This window comes from Silurus meridionalis, chromosome 19 (genome assembly GCF_014805685.1).
Source record: "Silurus meridionalis isolate SWU-2019-XX chromosome 19, ASM1480568v1, whole genome shotgun sequence".
Taxonomy (NCBI): Eukaryota; Metazoa; Chordata; class Actinopteri; order Siluriformes; family Siluridae; genus Silurus; species Silurus meridionalis.
The window spans coordinates 2,666,287-2,682,961 of NC_060902.1; the positions used below are offsets into that span (position 1 = coordinate 2,666,287).

At 39.9% G+C, this 16,675-nt stretch overlaps 2 protein-coding genes across 2 annotated transcripts in view; one reads left to right on the forward strand and one right to left on the reverse strand.

Moving 5' to 3' along the window:
• elk4 (ETS transcription factor ELK4) overlaps positions 1-2,121 on the forward strand; it is a 17,728-nt gene extending 15,607 nt beyond the window's left edge. The window contains exon 7 of the mRNA XM_046874948.1: positions 2,062-2,121. The gene's annotated coding sequence lies outside the window, so the exon portion shown is untranslated. The remainder of the gene's footprint in view (positions 1-2,061) is intronic.
• The window catches only part of mfsd4aa (major facilitator superfamily domain containing 4Aa), a 17,086-nt gene extending 1,018 nt beyond the window's left edge, over positions 1-16,068 (reverse strand). The window contains exons 1-9 of the mRNA XM_046874945.1: positions 15,400-16,068; positions 11,259-11,457; positions 9,381-9,617; positions 5,610-5,781; positions 5,303-5,418; positions 5,026-5,199; positions 2,246-2,393; positions 1,022-1,092; positions 815-935 (exon numbers count right to left, since the gene is read on the reverse strand). Coding sequence (XP_046730901.1) covers positions 815-935; positions 1,022-1,092; positions 2,246-2,393; positions 5,026-5,199; positions 5,303-5,418; positions 5,610-5,781; positions 9,381-9,617; positions 11,259-11,457; positions 15,400-15,662 — 1,501 coding nt within the window. The 5' untranslated portion in view covers positions 15,663-16,068. The remainder of the gene's footprint in view (positions 1-814; positions 936-1,021; positions 1,093-2,245; positions 2,394-5,025; positions 5,200-5,302; positions 5,419-5,609; positions 5,782-9,380; positions 9,618-11,258; positions 11,458-15,399) is intronic.
• Positions 16,069-16,675: the final 607 nt, after the last annotated feature.

Here is a 16,675-nt window from a genome sequence, read left to right on the forward strand (position 1 = left end):
GCACATTGTACGTTCCTGAGGGATTTTAAGTTCGTTTAGCCTCCGCCTCTTGAGTGCAGCGCCGATGTGTGTGTTATCATTTTTTAATTATTATTAACTTAAACATACTCAACACTGCCATGGGTATAAAAGACTAGAGTTAGCGCAGTGTGGCTGTGGATACTCGCTCCGTACCGGATATACGATTTGTGGGGCACTTCTGGTGATCGCAGACGCTATGGATTCGTTTGCGTTTAATGTACGGCTTCAAGAATTTCTTTTAAACTGAGAAAATCCTGAACAATCTGCATATCGATGGAGGGAGTGAATGAAGACGTAGAATTTAAGTTAAAAGATCATAGCTTATGAACATTTTATATTACATGTAACACACACACACACACACACTACCCAGATACGATCTATAAAATGTAAAAAAATAAATAAATAAATAAATAAAAAAATTCCAATTATTTAAATTGTATTTAATCAATTTAATAGATTACTTACTATAAAATCAATATAATTAAACAAGTGTGTTACATTAGATTTATTCTTTTTTTTATAAAGTATTGTAATATATTTTATAATAAATATATATGCAGTGTTTTTCTATTGTTTTAAATGTAAACTGTTGATGTTCAGAAATGTTAATGATAAACTGCGTTTATAAAAAGAAAAATCCTAAAAAGCAATTTTGTGTTGTACGTTTCGTCTTTCTAGTTGCCCCGAAATTGACCGTGACTTAAAAACCGAGCTACGTAGCGAACCGGGAATTTTGTGTCTAGAAATTGTGCGTTTTCAGGAACGTAGGCCAGTAAAAAGTTTACGGTACCTGCCAAGTACTTTTGGTGTCTGTGCTGCACTAAAAGCAGTGCCAGGAATAACGTGAAGCCCATGCAGCCGAAGATCATCCCACACAACATGAAGCTGTAACTGCCGTACGTGTTGATCACCTGGAACAAAACCACAAAAGGAGGTCAAAATCTTAAACCCTGGTCGAGGTTGCGTACGAGCGAAAGCGTATTAGGGGTTTCCTTACCGACCCCACCAGCAGCTGCAGGAGCATCTCTCCCATTCCAGCGCTGGTCACAAGGACTGTGGTAGCACAACCTTCATGAGAGAGAAAAATCTTGATAAAATTACACTGATGTTCTTCAATAGAAGATTCAGGAAAGATGTTTTGAAAGAATACTCCAGAAATCTCAGATTAAATCTCCCTCATAAAACATACATCAAAAAAAAAAAAGAGAAAAAAGACTCTCTGCAGTCATTCGGAATGCGTGGTCATTTTTTGTGAAAAACTTCTGAGAGCGATTTGGGATGGCGTGAGATTTAATAGGATCGAGCTCAAATTAATTGGACAGGAGGGAACGCGTCGAAGCCGCGGAGGACGAACTAATGCCGCTTTAATTTCTCTCTGCTGGATCAGGAGATTATTCACTTGCCCAGACTTGCATTCGGGTAGGTTATTAATGTCTTTCAAACTGGAGCTGCGCCGAGCCCTCGCTAATTCCTTCGGCCCGCTCCGAAAGCGCGCTCTCCGAAGAGATCAATTATCATTTACTTGAATATGGATCGAGCGAGCGGCTCGGAGGTATACGCCGCTCTATACAAGCACCTTGCGGATGAATCCTGAATAGAATAAGAATAAAAAAAAAAAGGCCGTCTCACACTGGCAAGTCAATGTGATGATATCAGGGCTCAAGACAGGAACGACTCGTTTTAGTGCCAAAGGATTGCACATCCTATTGGCGTGTCCTTGGTCTTCGTTGAAAGCCGAGAGTAAACATCGGTCATACAGTCACCGCTCGGTCACAACGGAAACTGAAAACATGCTGGTCGCTGTGTAAGAAAACATCGATACACCAGAGTATCGCGATATTTTGTTTGGCGATACTGTATCACTTCTCAAAAAAAAACTAAAACAAATATTCAGACAAGATTCACGGCAGCTGTTTTGTTTAGAGTTTAAATCCTGACCGTTTGATAAATAGCAGTCTTCTTATCTCTGAACTTAAACAGTGACTAGCACAGGGGCACGCGGCTAATGTTTACACCTGTTTACTACCTGTTCCCTAGGGGGCGCTGGAGATAAAGCAGGAGAAGAGAGCAGCAAGAGAATAAAATCAGTAAACAGCTGCCATCCAGCACCAAACAGTCAACAAGGAAATATACAATAATATACAATATATAATATTCATAAATATAAATAAAATATACATATTGCATCACCAGATTCTTGCTGACACACAGGGATCGTTACCTTTGTAGTCGAGGAGATCTTCCGTGTAAGCCAGCATGCATGGGTAGATGCTGCTGATGAACAGACCCAGGAAGCAGGTTCCGATGAATAGAAAGGTGCTGTTCGTGTAGAGGATGAGCAGAAGCAACTGAGTCACTATCACTCCAACCTGCAGGAGGAACAAATCAAATTGGACCAAAATCAAAAGCTGCATTCTCATTTTCACATGACGTCAAACTGCTCGAGATCCCCAATAAATTCTGGGATCGTGTAGGTTCTCCATGATAAGATGCAATTTAGGATCCTTAAGTTCTAGAAAGATACTCTATAAAATGTCCCATTGGTGGAGCATGGAATAGATCTGGATATAGTGGTTAAGATATTGGACTTCTGATCAGAAGGTTGTGAGTTCAATTCCCCCCTAAGGAAGGCTCTTAATCAACACTCAGATCAAAATCAGCTAATTAGATACACTTATATGGACAAAAGATGGTGGACACCTGACCATAAGATCAGTGTGTGCTTTTTTTTTTTTTTTTTAAACACCCCATTCCACATTTAGTTTCCATGTGCTCCTTCAGACACAAGGGTAGAGATGTAGGTATGAAGGTGAGGAGGTTCCTGGGGTGCAGTCAGCATTCACATAGATCCCAAAGTGTTCAATAGGTTTAAAGCTTTATAGCAGGAGATCTTCCACATACTTCCAACCCATGTAAAGCATATCTTCATAGAGCTGGCTTTGTGCATAATGGCCTTGTCAGCTGGAAGAGGTTTGGGTCTTCTAGTACAAGTGGAGAGAAGATTTCACGAAACCGCATCCAAAGACGTCCAATACAATTGTGTGCCTCCAACTTTTAAAAAATGAGCAACATATGGCTGGAAAAGTCGGGTGTCCCAATACTTTCATCCCAATAAACCTCATGGATAAACTCTAGCTGCTGTTTAAACTCAGTGTGGTATCGAGTGGTTCATTACCTTCACCAGTCCTGATGACCTCATTTACTCTTCCAGAAACAACAAGATACACCTTACACAAAGAGCAATCGCACACAGTGACTGAGGCACCAGGATCAAGGATGTCGACGTGTACTTTGTTTTATGGCTGGATTGGTTTATGATGCAAATAAGCAGAAAAGAACAGCAAGAGAATAAAACCAGTAAACTGCCCACACCCTTTTTTTGTTGTTTATGAAATTAAATTTCTATTGTTAGACATTTTTTCTCTATTTTTTTTTTTTTTTTTAAATATAAATGTCTAAAATAAGTTAGTAGTATAAATTTATATAAATTAAAAATAAATATAAATAAATAACACGGTCAAATGTAAATTCATTTTTAATTAACAAAAATATAAATTTTATCAAATCTTGCTTATTCAATCCAAAATTAAAAGGGTAAAATTAAATAATTTGGTTTTAGTATTTAATAAAAGAATAAATTGCTTACTTGAGTTTTTTTTTTAGATTTACATTTTTTTATATATAATAAACACAAATACATATATATTTATTAGGGCTGTCAAAATGAATGTGTGTTAACATTAATGAGTTTTAACTGCACCAATCTGATCAACGAAGCGCTCATTTCTGTGAAAAACTTCAAAAGCTCCAAAATCCGCCATGATGCACACATCCGGCAGTTTAAACCGTCCCTGTGGAAACATAGCAAATGTTCCGTTTGGTGTCAAAGATTTTCATTTTATTAATGGTTTAATAATAAACATACATTTGCATAAAAACTTGAAAATTATTAATTTAAGGTACATTTTGAACAGCCCTAAATTTTATGTATTTATTTATATATATTGCATACATAAAGTTTTGGTCACCTGGTCAGCAGTACAGTATGTGCTTTTTGGGCATCGCATTTCACAATTAGTCCCAATTTGCTCTAATTACCTCCACTTTTCTGGGAAGATGTTTCCCTAGATTTTGGACATTTGAATTAATCAGCTACAAGGGTGTTATTAAAGTCAGGTACTGATATCTAACATTTTGGGAAAAACCCACATATGTCTGAAAAGTCACTTTTGCCCATCTGTATCTCAGTTGTCTCTGATCTTGAACAAAGTCTGTTTGTGTTAAGCAACAGGTCTGAGACGATCAGTTTACAGAAGCATCCGACTCCAGACACTGATGTCATCTTAAATGGATATCTATAACTTGTAGAGATTCCAGAGCTGGTTTAGCAGCTTGTTTATTTGACATGTTGGCCGACCTCTCCTGCCCTCATCACAATGAACAACGACTTTCCTGTAGCTTCAGCATGCTCTTTGCAGTTTTGCCCACTACGTTTATTAAGCTAAGTTTTCGAATACCTGCCTTTAACACCCTTGTGGCTGAAAAAGCTCCAGTGGCCATGCTGTAGTATGCAGTGCATTTAGACTTGATGTATATAAATACTAACTCTTAGTAAAATAATTCTCATATAGAGGGTCAGTGAAAGGTAAACTGCGGCCTCCTGTGATGGCTTTGCCGTTTCTGACACATAATGCAGGTCTTAATAAATCCTCTGCAGTACTTGAGAAGCTACACAGTAAAGCAGAGATACCGCATTTACGGCATTCGGCAGACGCCCTCATCCAGACCGACTTACATTTATCTCAATCAAATGACAGAGCAGATATGAGGTTAAGGGCCTTGCTCAGGGGCCCCAGTTTTAAACTCATATTTGAACTCAAGACCTTCAGAGCCAAAGTCCAATGCCTAAACCAAGTTGCCACGTCCCACTAAAGCAGTCTAGATCAGTCATTAAATTGTTCACATCTGGAATAGTTACATTTGCTAGGTTTTTCTTCTCACCTGGTTAAACGCGAGCAAGCGAACGAGTTTGACTCTGTAAGACAGCGGGATGGAGGCCAGACGCCCCACCGTGATGGCTGCCCAGAATACGCTGGTCAGGTAGCCGGCCATCTTGTGGGTCAGACTCATGGGAGGAGCCACAGCATAGGTGTAAACGAAACCTGTGTATGACCCCTGAGGTGCAAAGGATAGAAGATCCCTCATGTCACACTTCCATCAATCATTCGCAACAAATTCCATACCACTATGCAATCGGAAAATATGGGGTATTCCGTACCACTATGCCATCTGAGAAAAAAAGCACCATCCCTCCGAAGACATGGAGGCCAAAGAAAGATGGCGGACGTCCTTTCAGCTTGCTGAGGCAGTTGCAGTTGAGCATGTCCATGTGGCCTGGGAAGGAAACAAAATCAGAGCTTGAGTTCTTGGAAATTACTTGAGCCCTTGCTTCCTGTCTGTTTTACTGTAGACTAGGGGTGGTTAATTTGTATTGTTAAAACAACAATCATATATAAATCGCACACCTCTACTTTAGACTATTCCTTCATAACCATTCAGAACGAAAGGAAAGAGGTGAACTTTGCCTGTAGGTTCATGCAGCTCTGTGGTGCTCAAGTCGGTCTTCTCCGAGCTACTCTGCATCCTTACTGCGCCCGAGTGCAGCTCCCTGTCCAAGAGACGAGGACCCGGCTCGGGGCAACACGGGAGCAGGTGCTCCCGGTACATCAGGACCAGAGCGGCGATAGGCACAGGAAGCTGGATGTAGAGAAATCGTGCACATTACAAGCATTCGGTATTCATTTCGGATCCTAGTGCACGCCATAGATTGTTTTTTTTCTCACGACGTTGTTCGGTTTTGAATCAACAAACTTAATAACGGAAAGGCCTCAAATGAAAACGTTCACACTGGTAAATAACTAATGGATTCTGAAAAATTAAATGGCCATGTAACACGTTGACAGAATCCTTTCACAGAATCCTTTCATTCCTCTTGCCTGCAGGTGATAAAACTCACAAACGGATGCATAGTTTCATTTAGCATGTGTGCACTTGCAAATCTTATTATTGAGAAAAAAAAAAAAACACTAAATGAAAAACACGCTGCAACACCTCGTCTTTTCTAAACTGTCTTGTATTTACTGCAGAACTACTGTTCTAGCAGAACAGATACAGGAACATTTTCATCCTCGGTATAATTGATGATTACTCAGTAGAATGTATAGGCTCTGAAGGACTTACCAATTAACATAGAATAAATAAATAAATAGAAGATCATGTATTTTAATTAAGAAATGCATTCCTATATGTTTATCCCTCTTGAGTGAGTAAGTGGTGACTGTGCTGAGGGGAAAAAAACCTTGAGAGGAGCCAGACTCACAAGGGAACCCATGCTCATCTGGGCACCATCATTTAAGTACCATCAGTTCCATCATCTGTTCAGTCATGAATGAATGCAAAACTGTGATAATTGCGATTCAGTCATATTCATGATCAAGTGTTCACCATTTACAATATTTGGTAAGAAAAAAAAAAAAAAAGCATTAAAGCTAAACCTGTACTGGTTATTTGTTTTTAAAAGTAAATAAATATATACATAAAATAAAAACCCCAACCTTTTCCAGAAATGTGTTTTTTCCCCCCAAACAGTTTTCCCAAAATTGAAGGCACACAATTGTGTAGGACGTCTTTGGATGCGGTTTCATAAAAAGTTTGCCTTCACTTGAACTAGAAGACCCCAAACCTGTTCCAGCATGTCAATGCCCCTGTGCACAAACCATAGCGCCGTGAAGATCTGCTTTCCATCAGTTTGAAAGTATGTGGTTAGATCTCCTGCTTTAGAGCAGACGAATGTGAACGCTGACTGCACCCCAGGCCTCCTCACCTCGCCTGCATCAGTACCTAACACCCTTGTGGCTGAATGAAATATTACACAAATCTCCATGAAATCTAGTGAAACATCTTCCCAGAAGAGTGGAGCTTATTATAATGACAAATGGGGACTAAATGTGGAATGGGATGTTCAAAAAAAAGCGCAATCTTATGGTCAGATGTCCACAAATATACACACACAATACTGCATATATTTTAATAGTTTGTTGGTCCTTCGTTTCCCTACAATCGTCCTATTCTACTTTAACACACATAACCTTGACTCAGCATCAATAGAATAGAGAAATCTATTTTTTGGTCCAGGTATTCGAGTATTTGAGTTTGAAACCCTTTCTATAGGCCATGGGTGTTTCATCATCTGCTTTTAAAAGGTTTTATCTTCCTACTGTTCAAGCCAGAAGCTTTTCTAGGATTAGCGCGAGTGCTTCAGATTATATATTGGTTTATTTAGACGAGGAGGGACGCCAGGCACACCTCATGATGTATACACTCTGTATTTGTAGGGGATTAAAGAAGGACAGAATTGGAAAATAGAATAAGCTTCTTTACACATGTGCAAATAAACACTGTGAAAAAGCTAGTCTGCAAAGTCTTAAAAAAAAAAAAAAAAAAAAAAAGGTAGAGGGGACGCAGGAATTCTTTGTTGACCATCATATCACCGTGTTCTTTAAATAATATACAGAAGATCCCGTTGCAGATTTTTAAATAAAGTATTCACAACCTGTAGGTGGCTGTTTATTTGGAATATTAGGCAAACGCGCAACACTGAAAAGCAAACCTTCAGTACGTCATTCGAGCAGTCGGCAGGAGTTGGGGATCAGAAGTCATTAGTGTAATTAGTCACTGATTTGCATTTCTCTTTCATCAGTCTGTTGCTGAAATGAGACAGAAAAAAAAAAATTTGGAAACACCAATTACCAATTCCATTATTAATAATTGATACTTAAATGTAATATTGAATTAATATCTACAGAAGACTTCGAGCACAGTACGGTGATGAGACGCTCAGTAAGACGTTTAAACGTTTTAAAGATGGCCGTGCATCCCTCGGTGACTCGGTTTCTATGCTGAATTTTTATTATATTTATGTAGCTTGAAATCTTTATTTTATAAGCTCAAAAGTCACTGCACTGCAACACTGATAAATGACACGCAGTGCATCTGCTGTAAAGTCAACACTGCATTCTCCTTAAACATGAGTTATGTCTTCTATATACAGCAAATTCAACAGCATTTACATTTATGGCATTTGGGTGACGCCCTTATCCAGAGTGAGTTGCAATTATCGCATTCGTGCAGCTCAGCAGCGATGGGGTTGAGGGCCTTGCTCAGGGGCCCACCTTAGTGTGGCTGGGATTTAAACTCACAACTGTCAGATCCAAAGTCCAATGCCTTAACCAATAAGTGACCACCTCAAACAAGATGAATTTAGCAACTTCAACACAAAGCTACGGTGACCGAGAAGCGCAAAACATTAAATCAGAAAACAAATTAACAAACGCAAAAACAAAATAAACCCGAAAACACAACGACAATTCAGACGAACCGGAAAAGGTAGGTATAGTTAGTGAATGAAACACTTACCGATCATTGGACGAGACACCTGTCAATCAAGATATACAGGAAGTATGACATCTTATACATGTGTAAAGTTCTCCGTTTACTTTAAACTTTTTTTATTTCGATTAGTGCACTTTTAAATATATGAAATAAACAAGGAGAAAAAGGAATTAATTCAAAGCTACTTTGAGGAAGGACATTCATATGCAGTATATCATGACAAAGATTTTGTTTGTACACTTTTACACATACGTTCCAACTTTCTCCTGCTGCAGACTGTTACTTCAGACGCCTTATGGTCTGATATCCATAACTGACTTTACCCAAAAGGTTCCCCATCTAAGAACTTTCACCGTGAAGGACATTATCTTTGGACTTGTAATGAACAATAACAAAGACGACTTTCTTGTTAATAATATACTTCTGATGGGAAAATTTTATATACACAAATCGAAATACTTGAAAGTGAAACCGACATTTTATAATGTGTTTATTTCTTTCACAAAATTTAATTAAAGAGATTAAAAGAGAAATGCAATGAATCTTTTGTCCTTTATAGAAAAATATGATTTACAGAATAAACCATAGCCCTGTTTAATTTTATTATTATTATAACATTTTATTTATTTATCTATTTTATTCCCTCTTTCCCTTAAATATATGGGTATACATTTGTATTTTCATGCTCCTGTTCTGTGTATTTTAATGCAAATTGTACTTGTTATATGTTTGTATATGGCTAATTGCTTAATTAAAAAATAATAATAATTTCCTGTATATCTTAAATGACAGGTGTCTCGTCCAATGATCGGTAAGTGTTCCAGTCGCAAACTAAACCCATCTTTTCCAGTTTGTCTGAATTGTTGTGTTTTCAAATTTGTTAATGTGTTTACATCTTTACTCACGTTGACGAACGCCATGATCCAGAAGGCGTAGGACACGTTGGTGACCACTTCACCTTCGGTATCGAGAGAAATTTGGGACACGTTGTGCAGGTGCCTGCCAGATAGCGTGTTCCTCAGGTGTCTCATGGTTGATGAGGAGTTGGTGGAGTTTCCTAAAATGCAGTCGGTTTCTGACAGAAATGGGTCAGCGATGAGGGGGCTCAACAACGCCCCCAGACCAATAAAGAAGTGCAGCACCTGAAGATGGGAAAAACATTTTAAAAAAAATTAAACAATCGTCATTGTCAGGTTCTACATGGGATCATTTAGGGTTTTGCTGGAGACTCTTCAGGGTGTCAATGAAACCGTTATGCGAGTAGTGAACAAATCGCAAATCAAAATGCAACATGGTTACAGCCAGCTATGGCTCCAGAATGGTTCTTTAGATGGCTAATGGCTGAATTTAAAGATTTACATGTCTTGAGTGAAGCCTGTTTAACTTTAGGGTGGCAGAGGATCCTGAGGAATTCTGGAAGTAAATAGTGTAATATAACCTGGATGGGGCACCGTTCCATTCAAACCTCTCACCCCTAGGGGCAATGTAGAGGCGCAAATAAATCTTTCCTGTTTACAGATGGACACTCCCATTAGACAGGAACTTAAACTCAGGATCAAACTCAAGGGGCCGTGTAGGTGAAGAGGGAATGTTTCTCACTGCACCACTGTGGAAATATGGTTTAAAACAGAAAAGCATTGTTATACAGTTGATCAGGTATGAATTCTAAAGATGTTGTCGGGAGTAGGGAGGAGCTTGTTCTCCTAAATCAGTGTACCAATCCCCAACCTTTTAACTTAAAATAAGGTTCCCAAAACTACAGTCCGTGAGCCGAATACGGGCCGCCCCCACCTTTGCACAATGACATATTTTGTAATATTTTACTCATATATCTGTATTTGATGATCAGGTTGGCTTTCTAACTAAAAGTTCAACGCACTGATAGTTGATTGCTGTAACCATCGGCAAAAATCCACAACGATAGTTTTTCCGGCTTCCAGTCTACTGTCATTATGAAAGCGTCCTCTAGGGGTCGACTCACTGATTGTTGTGCTGTTTGTTTTAACACGTGAGACTGAACGCTGCACGGAGAGCGCTTCATAATATGCATTATATAATTATATTGATTAATGAATATGCATATTTCCATTATATTTCCTATATATTTCCATTACAGTACTATTTTGTTTTTTACCCAGTATCCATTTTGATTAATCGGTTATCTGCAAGTACGATCCAACCCAGCTATTGGTAAAATCCACTACGGGTCGTTATTAACGCAACCTAATTATTTGTTTGATTCACCCACCAACTTGAAAAAAATGTCATTATGATAGTAATAATGCCGTTTTAAAAAGGTGATAAAGCCTCACTCATGCTCATTTGTCTGTACGGTGCAGAAGAATACGATAAACTAATCTAGCATTAGAAGACAAAATTAATACATTTAAAATTATAAAATCTCCACAATAATACTGGTATTCACACCATGTCCTTCTATTAAAGAAAGGATAAATTATGTGGCCCTCACAGAAAAAAGTTTGGGGACCCCTGACTTTAAAACAAAATACACTATGTGAACACATGACCATCACACAATCAATATATACTGTATATATTCCCCCACCGAGGGGCCCAAACCTGTTGGTGTGAAAGAACTTGTGTTCTGCTCAGAGACCTGAACTCAAACCAGATCAACATCTAATGGAAGACCTTTCTAAAAATATAATGACTGAATGAAGAACATTCATTTGCATTCCAGATTTATTCATCAACCATTTAAGTGTGATGGTCAGGTTTCCACTATGCCCATACATGTTCAGCCATGGTAGGCATCTCCTGACCTGGAGGAAGACAGTGGAGTCCTTCTGGTAGAGCTTCACCAGCTGAAGGTTCGAGATGGTATCGATGATCCCCATGGCCAGGCCTGTAACTGCCATGGCAGTCACCAGCATTAGCAGATTGCTGCATAGTGGGATGAAGGCAAAGACGATGGAGATGATGAAGGTGGATGCAGTGAGGGACGACAAAGAGGAGCAAAGTCTGGAAAGAAGAGATTGGGATCGTTTAGTTTGGGGCAAAAACTGTTTCAGGTGGAGGAGGTGAGAAAACCAGGCTTCTATCATGGCTACCAGCTACAAGAGTAACAGTACTAATTGGTCTATAATCATTTTTTCCTCTAAGAAATGAATTGATTACTTGGTGTTTAAATTTTTGGGCCGGATTTCACACTAGCTTCATTTGCATTTGAGGCTTAAAGAACTTCTAGACGTCTGTAATAAATCATATAAATGCAGGGAACCACGGCAACACGACTTCTGATTGGCAGCAACTTTGATCTCACCTTGAAAACGTTCTATTTGCCTTCAAAATGATAACGCAATCAAACGTCCCAGCAAGAAAACACCGCTCGGAAAACTTCACCTCCCTCCTCGCTCCGGTTCTAAAGAGACCTTTTCCTCATATTACTTAATTGAGGAACAGGAATATGTTGACATCCTGAATCACCTTGAAATGTCTCTTATCCACAATCTCGCCTAAAGATGTTTGCTCTGTGGGGAAAATAAAGTGGTGGTAGAGGATATTTGGGGGTCAGATTCTGAGCACAAACAAGTGCGAGATGGTTATCGACACGCTTCCCTGGAGTTTTATTGCCAGCCGCTCTGAAAGCTGCTGGAAACTTTGCCTTTGCCTTTGCCCCGGGCCGTGCTTTAACTAACACAGAGCTTACTGTTTTATACTCGCCTTTCACTTCCTGCACTGATGACTGAATCAAAGTCGTTCTGCCTGCACTGTTCAATAAAAGAAAGAGTGTGTGAGTGAGAGTGCAAGCATCTGAGTGAGAACGTGGGAAAAAAGGAAAAGACTGGAAAGAAAATAGGAACAGTTTTGTGATGGCAGCGGATTTTGTTTTTGGTCTTTCCTTACAACGGCTGAATTCTCTGATCTGATTGGTCAGAAGGCTCTGACATCAGCACAGTTCTAACACATTAGCGCTTCTATAGAAACACCTTGTGCGAGATGGATGTGCCAAACACACCGATCAACACTGGCTGTGTTCATCAATCAGGTCTGTTTTTCCTTATTGACCTCAAGGAAAACAGGATAGAGGTCAATGGAAGGGCATTTATAGCTGCTAGAACATCAGCAAACTAACTTGTTTCATTGACAAACAAAATGTTTAAAGACTTTCTTATATTAATCCTTATAATAATGCAAATTGTAACCAGGTATTTTACTCCTGGCAACACGTTTGATGTTCATTGCGTCACGTGAACGCTCTCCTGCGTGTCTAAGATCTTGAAACCAAATACTGTAGAGAAAACCTCCTGTTCTCGTGTATGGTGTTTGCATGTTTTTGTTAATCCGAGTGGTGTGAAAACAAAAGACTGCCCAGATTACATTAAAGCTCAGGTTCCTGGATGAGGACAGAGTTTCGAATGTAATAAAGCGGTACAGGAACGCCGAGATATACACGTTCACCAGGAGTTCTCAGGCAATGAGACGTAAAATCAGGTTTACTTACTGCTCACAATCACGTGTGCGTGTAAACTAAGAAATTTATCTTATCGTCAGTGTGTTCGTTGCAGGTTACAGACGAAAGTACACGTAGCTCGGTTCCTGACTGGGGTTGCAAATTTCCAAAGTATTTTCAAGACTGGAAACTTTCTGTGGAAATTCAAAGGAAAATATGGGAATTTAAGGGAATAAATTTACCAGGAATTTTCTGCCCCTTTGCAACCCCCAGTCCTGAAACTATAACTGAATTCATATCACTAACTAAACACCATCACATTAAATAATGAAGCCTAAAGAGATGAGAGGAGATGGAAGATGAACATTTTTTGAATAATACATTACAAAATGGGGGTGGAGAGAGAAAGAGAGAGAGAGAGAGACAGAGAGAGAGAGAGAGACGGACAGACGCAGGTGAACAGAGATTCAGAGGGGGACAGAGAAAAAGAAAGCGAAAGAGTGATAGAAGTTAAGATGATAAACTTTTTTTTTTGTTTGTTTTTTTTGTTTTTTAAAAACATCTAAAACAAAAGAACAAAATCCAATCGTGACACCATTAATATTTAAATATTTATAGTTTTATAAATACTCCTTATTTAAATGTGTTTTAAGATGATGTAGAACGGGGCAAAAAAGTGGCAATTTACAAATTTACTTCTCCAAATAATAGAATTATAAATGATTTTTTTCCTCATAATAAATGCAGTATTTAAAAAAGTATAAAAATCTGCATTTTCCAAAATATCTATATACACCATTCAAAACAAAAGACTGGATACCCGACTATAAGATAAGAGATAAGTGATTTCTGCACATCCAATTCCACATTTTCAGTTCCTATTTGCTGTTATAGGAACCTCCACTCTTCTGGGTCGATGTTAATGTGCTTGTGGAGATTTGTGCTCATTCATCCACAAGGGTTTTGTGGCTGATGTAGATGAAAAGAGGAGACCTGGGGTGCAGTCAGCGATCACATTCATCCCAAAGGTGTTCAGTAGGGTTGAGGTCAGAGCTCTATAGCAGGAGATCTTCCACTCAAACCCATGTAAAGTGGCTTTGCACAGGGGCATAGTGATGCTGGAACTGGTTATACTTGTATACAGTTGTGTCTCCTTAACTTTGTGGCAACAGTGTGGCGAAGAACCATGTATGAGCGAGTACTGTGAAGGTCATGTTCTTGGAATTCTCCAGTGCTTTTGACGAGATCGAGCCTGGCACTTCAGGGTGAGATGCTGAGAGCGATGCAGGTTGGTCTTGGGAGTAGACTACCTGACTGGAAGACCTCAGTAGGTGCATTTACAACACTGTGAACCAGAAAAAGTGGGGCCCCAAAGGGAACAGTGCTCTCTCTCCCTTCCTCTTCACCGTCTACTCCATAGACTTCTTCATAGACCTGAGAAAAAGTTGGTGTTGGTGGAGGACAAATACCCGGGGGCTTACGTAGACAAACTAAACTGGATCAAGAACGCTGTGGTACTATACAGGATTATTTCGAGGAGGCTGAGGTCCTCCAACATCTGCAGGACAGTGCCGAGGAGGTTTTATAAGACCGTTGTATTCTGGGGAAGCAGGCAGGAAGCGGCAGACACGAACAGACTCAACAAACTGATCCACAAGGTCAGTGATGATAGGGAGGAGCTGGACTTTCTGACGATATCATCTGGAAGAAAGATGCTGTCTAAAGTACGTTCCATCTTGGATAACTCCTCTCACCCACTGCACCCTGGTCAGTCTCAAGGTGGAGGACGTTCAGTGACCAACTCATACAACCAACATGCACCACAGGAGATCATTTCTGCCTGCGGTCATCAGACTATATACTAAATAACCCCTCCCTCTGAGTGTTAAACAGCTGCTCCAGGATATATTTATACTATTTTCATGCCACATATTTTGAATACCTCTGGCAATTATGTACAGGAATCTCAGTGCAAGTTTCATTTCTCTCAATATAACCACATTTATTTATATTTCTTACTTTTCATTTTTAACTTTTACTGTAAGCGACGGCAACCAAACAATTTCCCAGCGGGATCAATAAAGTATTCCGATTCTGTTGATTCCGAAATTGTTGTACATTTATTTTTATATATAAATATTTTAAATTATTTATATTTATCTGCACTTTTCAGTTTGCACAATGTGAATATTTTTGGGAGACACAACACTGAATTTCATTATTGTGTATCTGTGATTTACAATGACAAAGTTGCAGACAGACAGACAGACAGACAGACAGACAGACAGACAGATCTAGGGGATTTCACATCTGTATAAGTAATGTTTTGGGGAGAATTTTTTTGTGCTATAAAATTTCCGTGAGCAAATGACCTTAATTGATTATAAATAAAGGCGCGTGCCACTGGTGGGAGTGGGTGGAGGAGGAGACAGAGGGACTCCATGGGGTGAACTTTATTCCAGAACCTCCACGCTGAGCTCGTGTTGAGTTTCTGTGTTGTTCCTACTCACGACTTGCTGAAGAATCCGCCCACGAAGCTTCCCAGGAACAGGCAGAACTGCTGCGCGAAGAAGGCGAGGGTGACCTGCTGCAGGGTGGAGCGCGTCTGGCAGCGGAGGTCGAGCACGGTGGGGCCGAGCAGGGCCAGGCACAGGCCGAAGCTGAAAAACGCGCTCCAGTAGGTGAGCGTGGGCTGCCAGTGGCCGCGGAACAGCGCGCAGCTCCGGGATCTCATCACGTTCTGCACCGCCTTCCAGCTCCTCTCCCGCTCCATCGCGCTGTGCGTGTGCGGCGCTGCGTGTGGCGGGTGAGTGGCGTGTGCGCGCGCGCGCTCTCTCTCTCTCTCCCGCTGGTGAGCCTGACACGCACGTGAGCATGCAGGAGTTTGGAAAGTGTTCAAACGTCGACATGATCCTCCCACTGCATCCTCCCACGCTGCCTTTATTTTACACCAAACTTTACCACGGGTTGCCTAATTATCGCTGTTTTACTAAAGCACTAAGCGGAAACTTTTCCTCACTGATGTCACATATAGGCGGTTGCAAATTGCTCCAATCTGGCAACCCTGGACTTAACTAACAGGTGAACTGAGTCAGGTGTGAACGGATGAAAGAGGAGAAGAAGAAGAAAGGAGGAAGAGGTGGAGGAGATGTTAAAGAAGAAAAAGGAAGAATAAGAAAATATATATATTTAAAATATATGCAATAATATTAATAAATATTTTACACCCTTAAATTTTAATATACAAGTCAAAAAAAGGTTTTTCAATTAAAAAAAAAATCTTAAACCTACATACATTCATATCTCTCTCTCTCTCTCTCTCTCTCTCTCTCTCTCTCTCTCTGTATATATCATGTTATTTTATATAGCATGAGTTCATATTGTGAAGGACAGAGAAACTCCTGCATGGTAGCCAGATGGATTTTAAACTGTTCCTCTACAAAACACCTCACAGTGGCTCAATAATGATCAAAACTGGTGACTGTGCAGGCCATGAGGGATGTTCAGCTCCACTTTCATGTTCATCAAACCATTCTGTCACCAGTCTCACTGTGTGTACTGGAGCATTATCATCCTGATACATGACACCACTTCAGGGTACAATTTTGAAACCACTGGGTGTACAAAGTCCAGAATTATTCAGAAGTATTTGGGAGTGACGTGTTTAGGAAATAATGCATCTCAAATATCTGATCCATCAGTGAAAAGGAAAAGAGAGAGCACTGTCCCACTTTTCTGATGCACAGTGTTGGAAATGCACCTACTGAGGTCTTCCAGTCAGGTAGT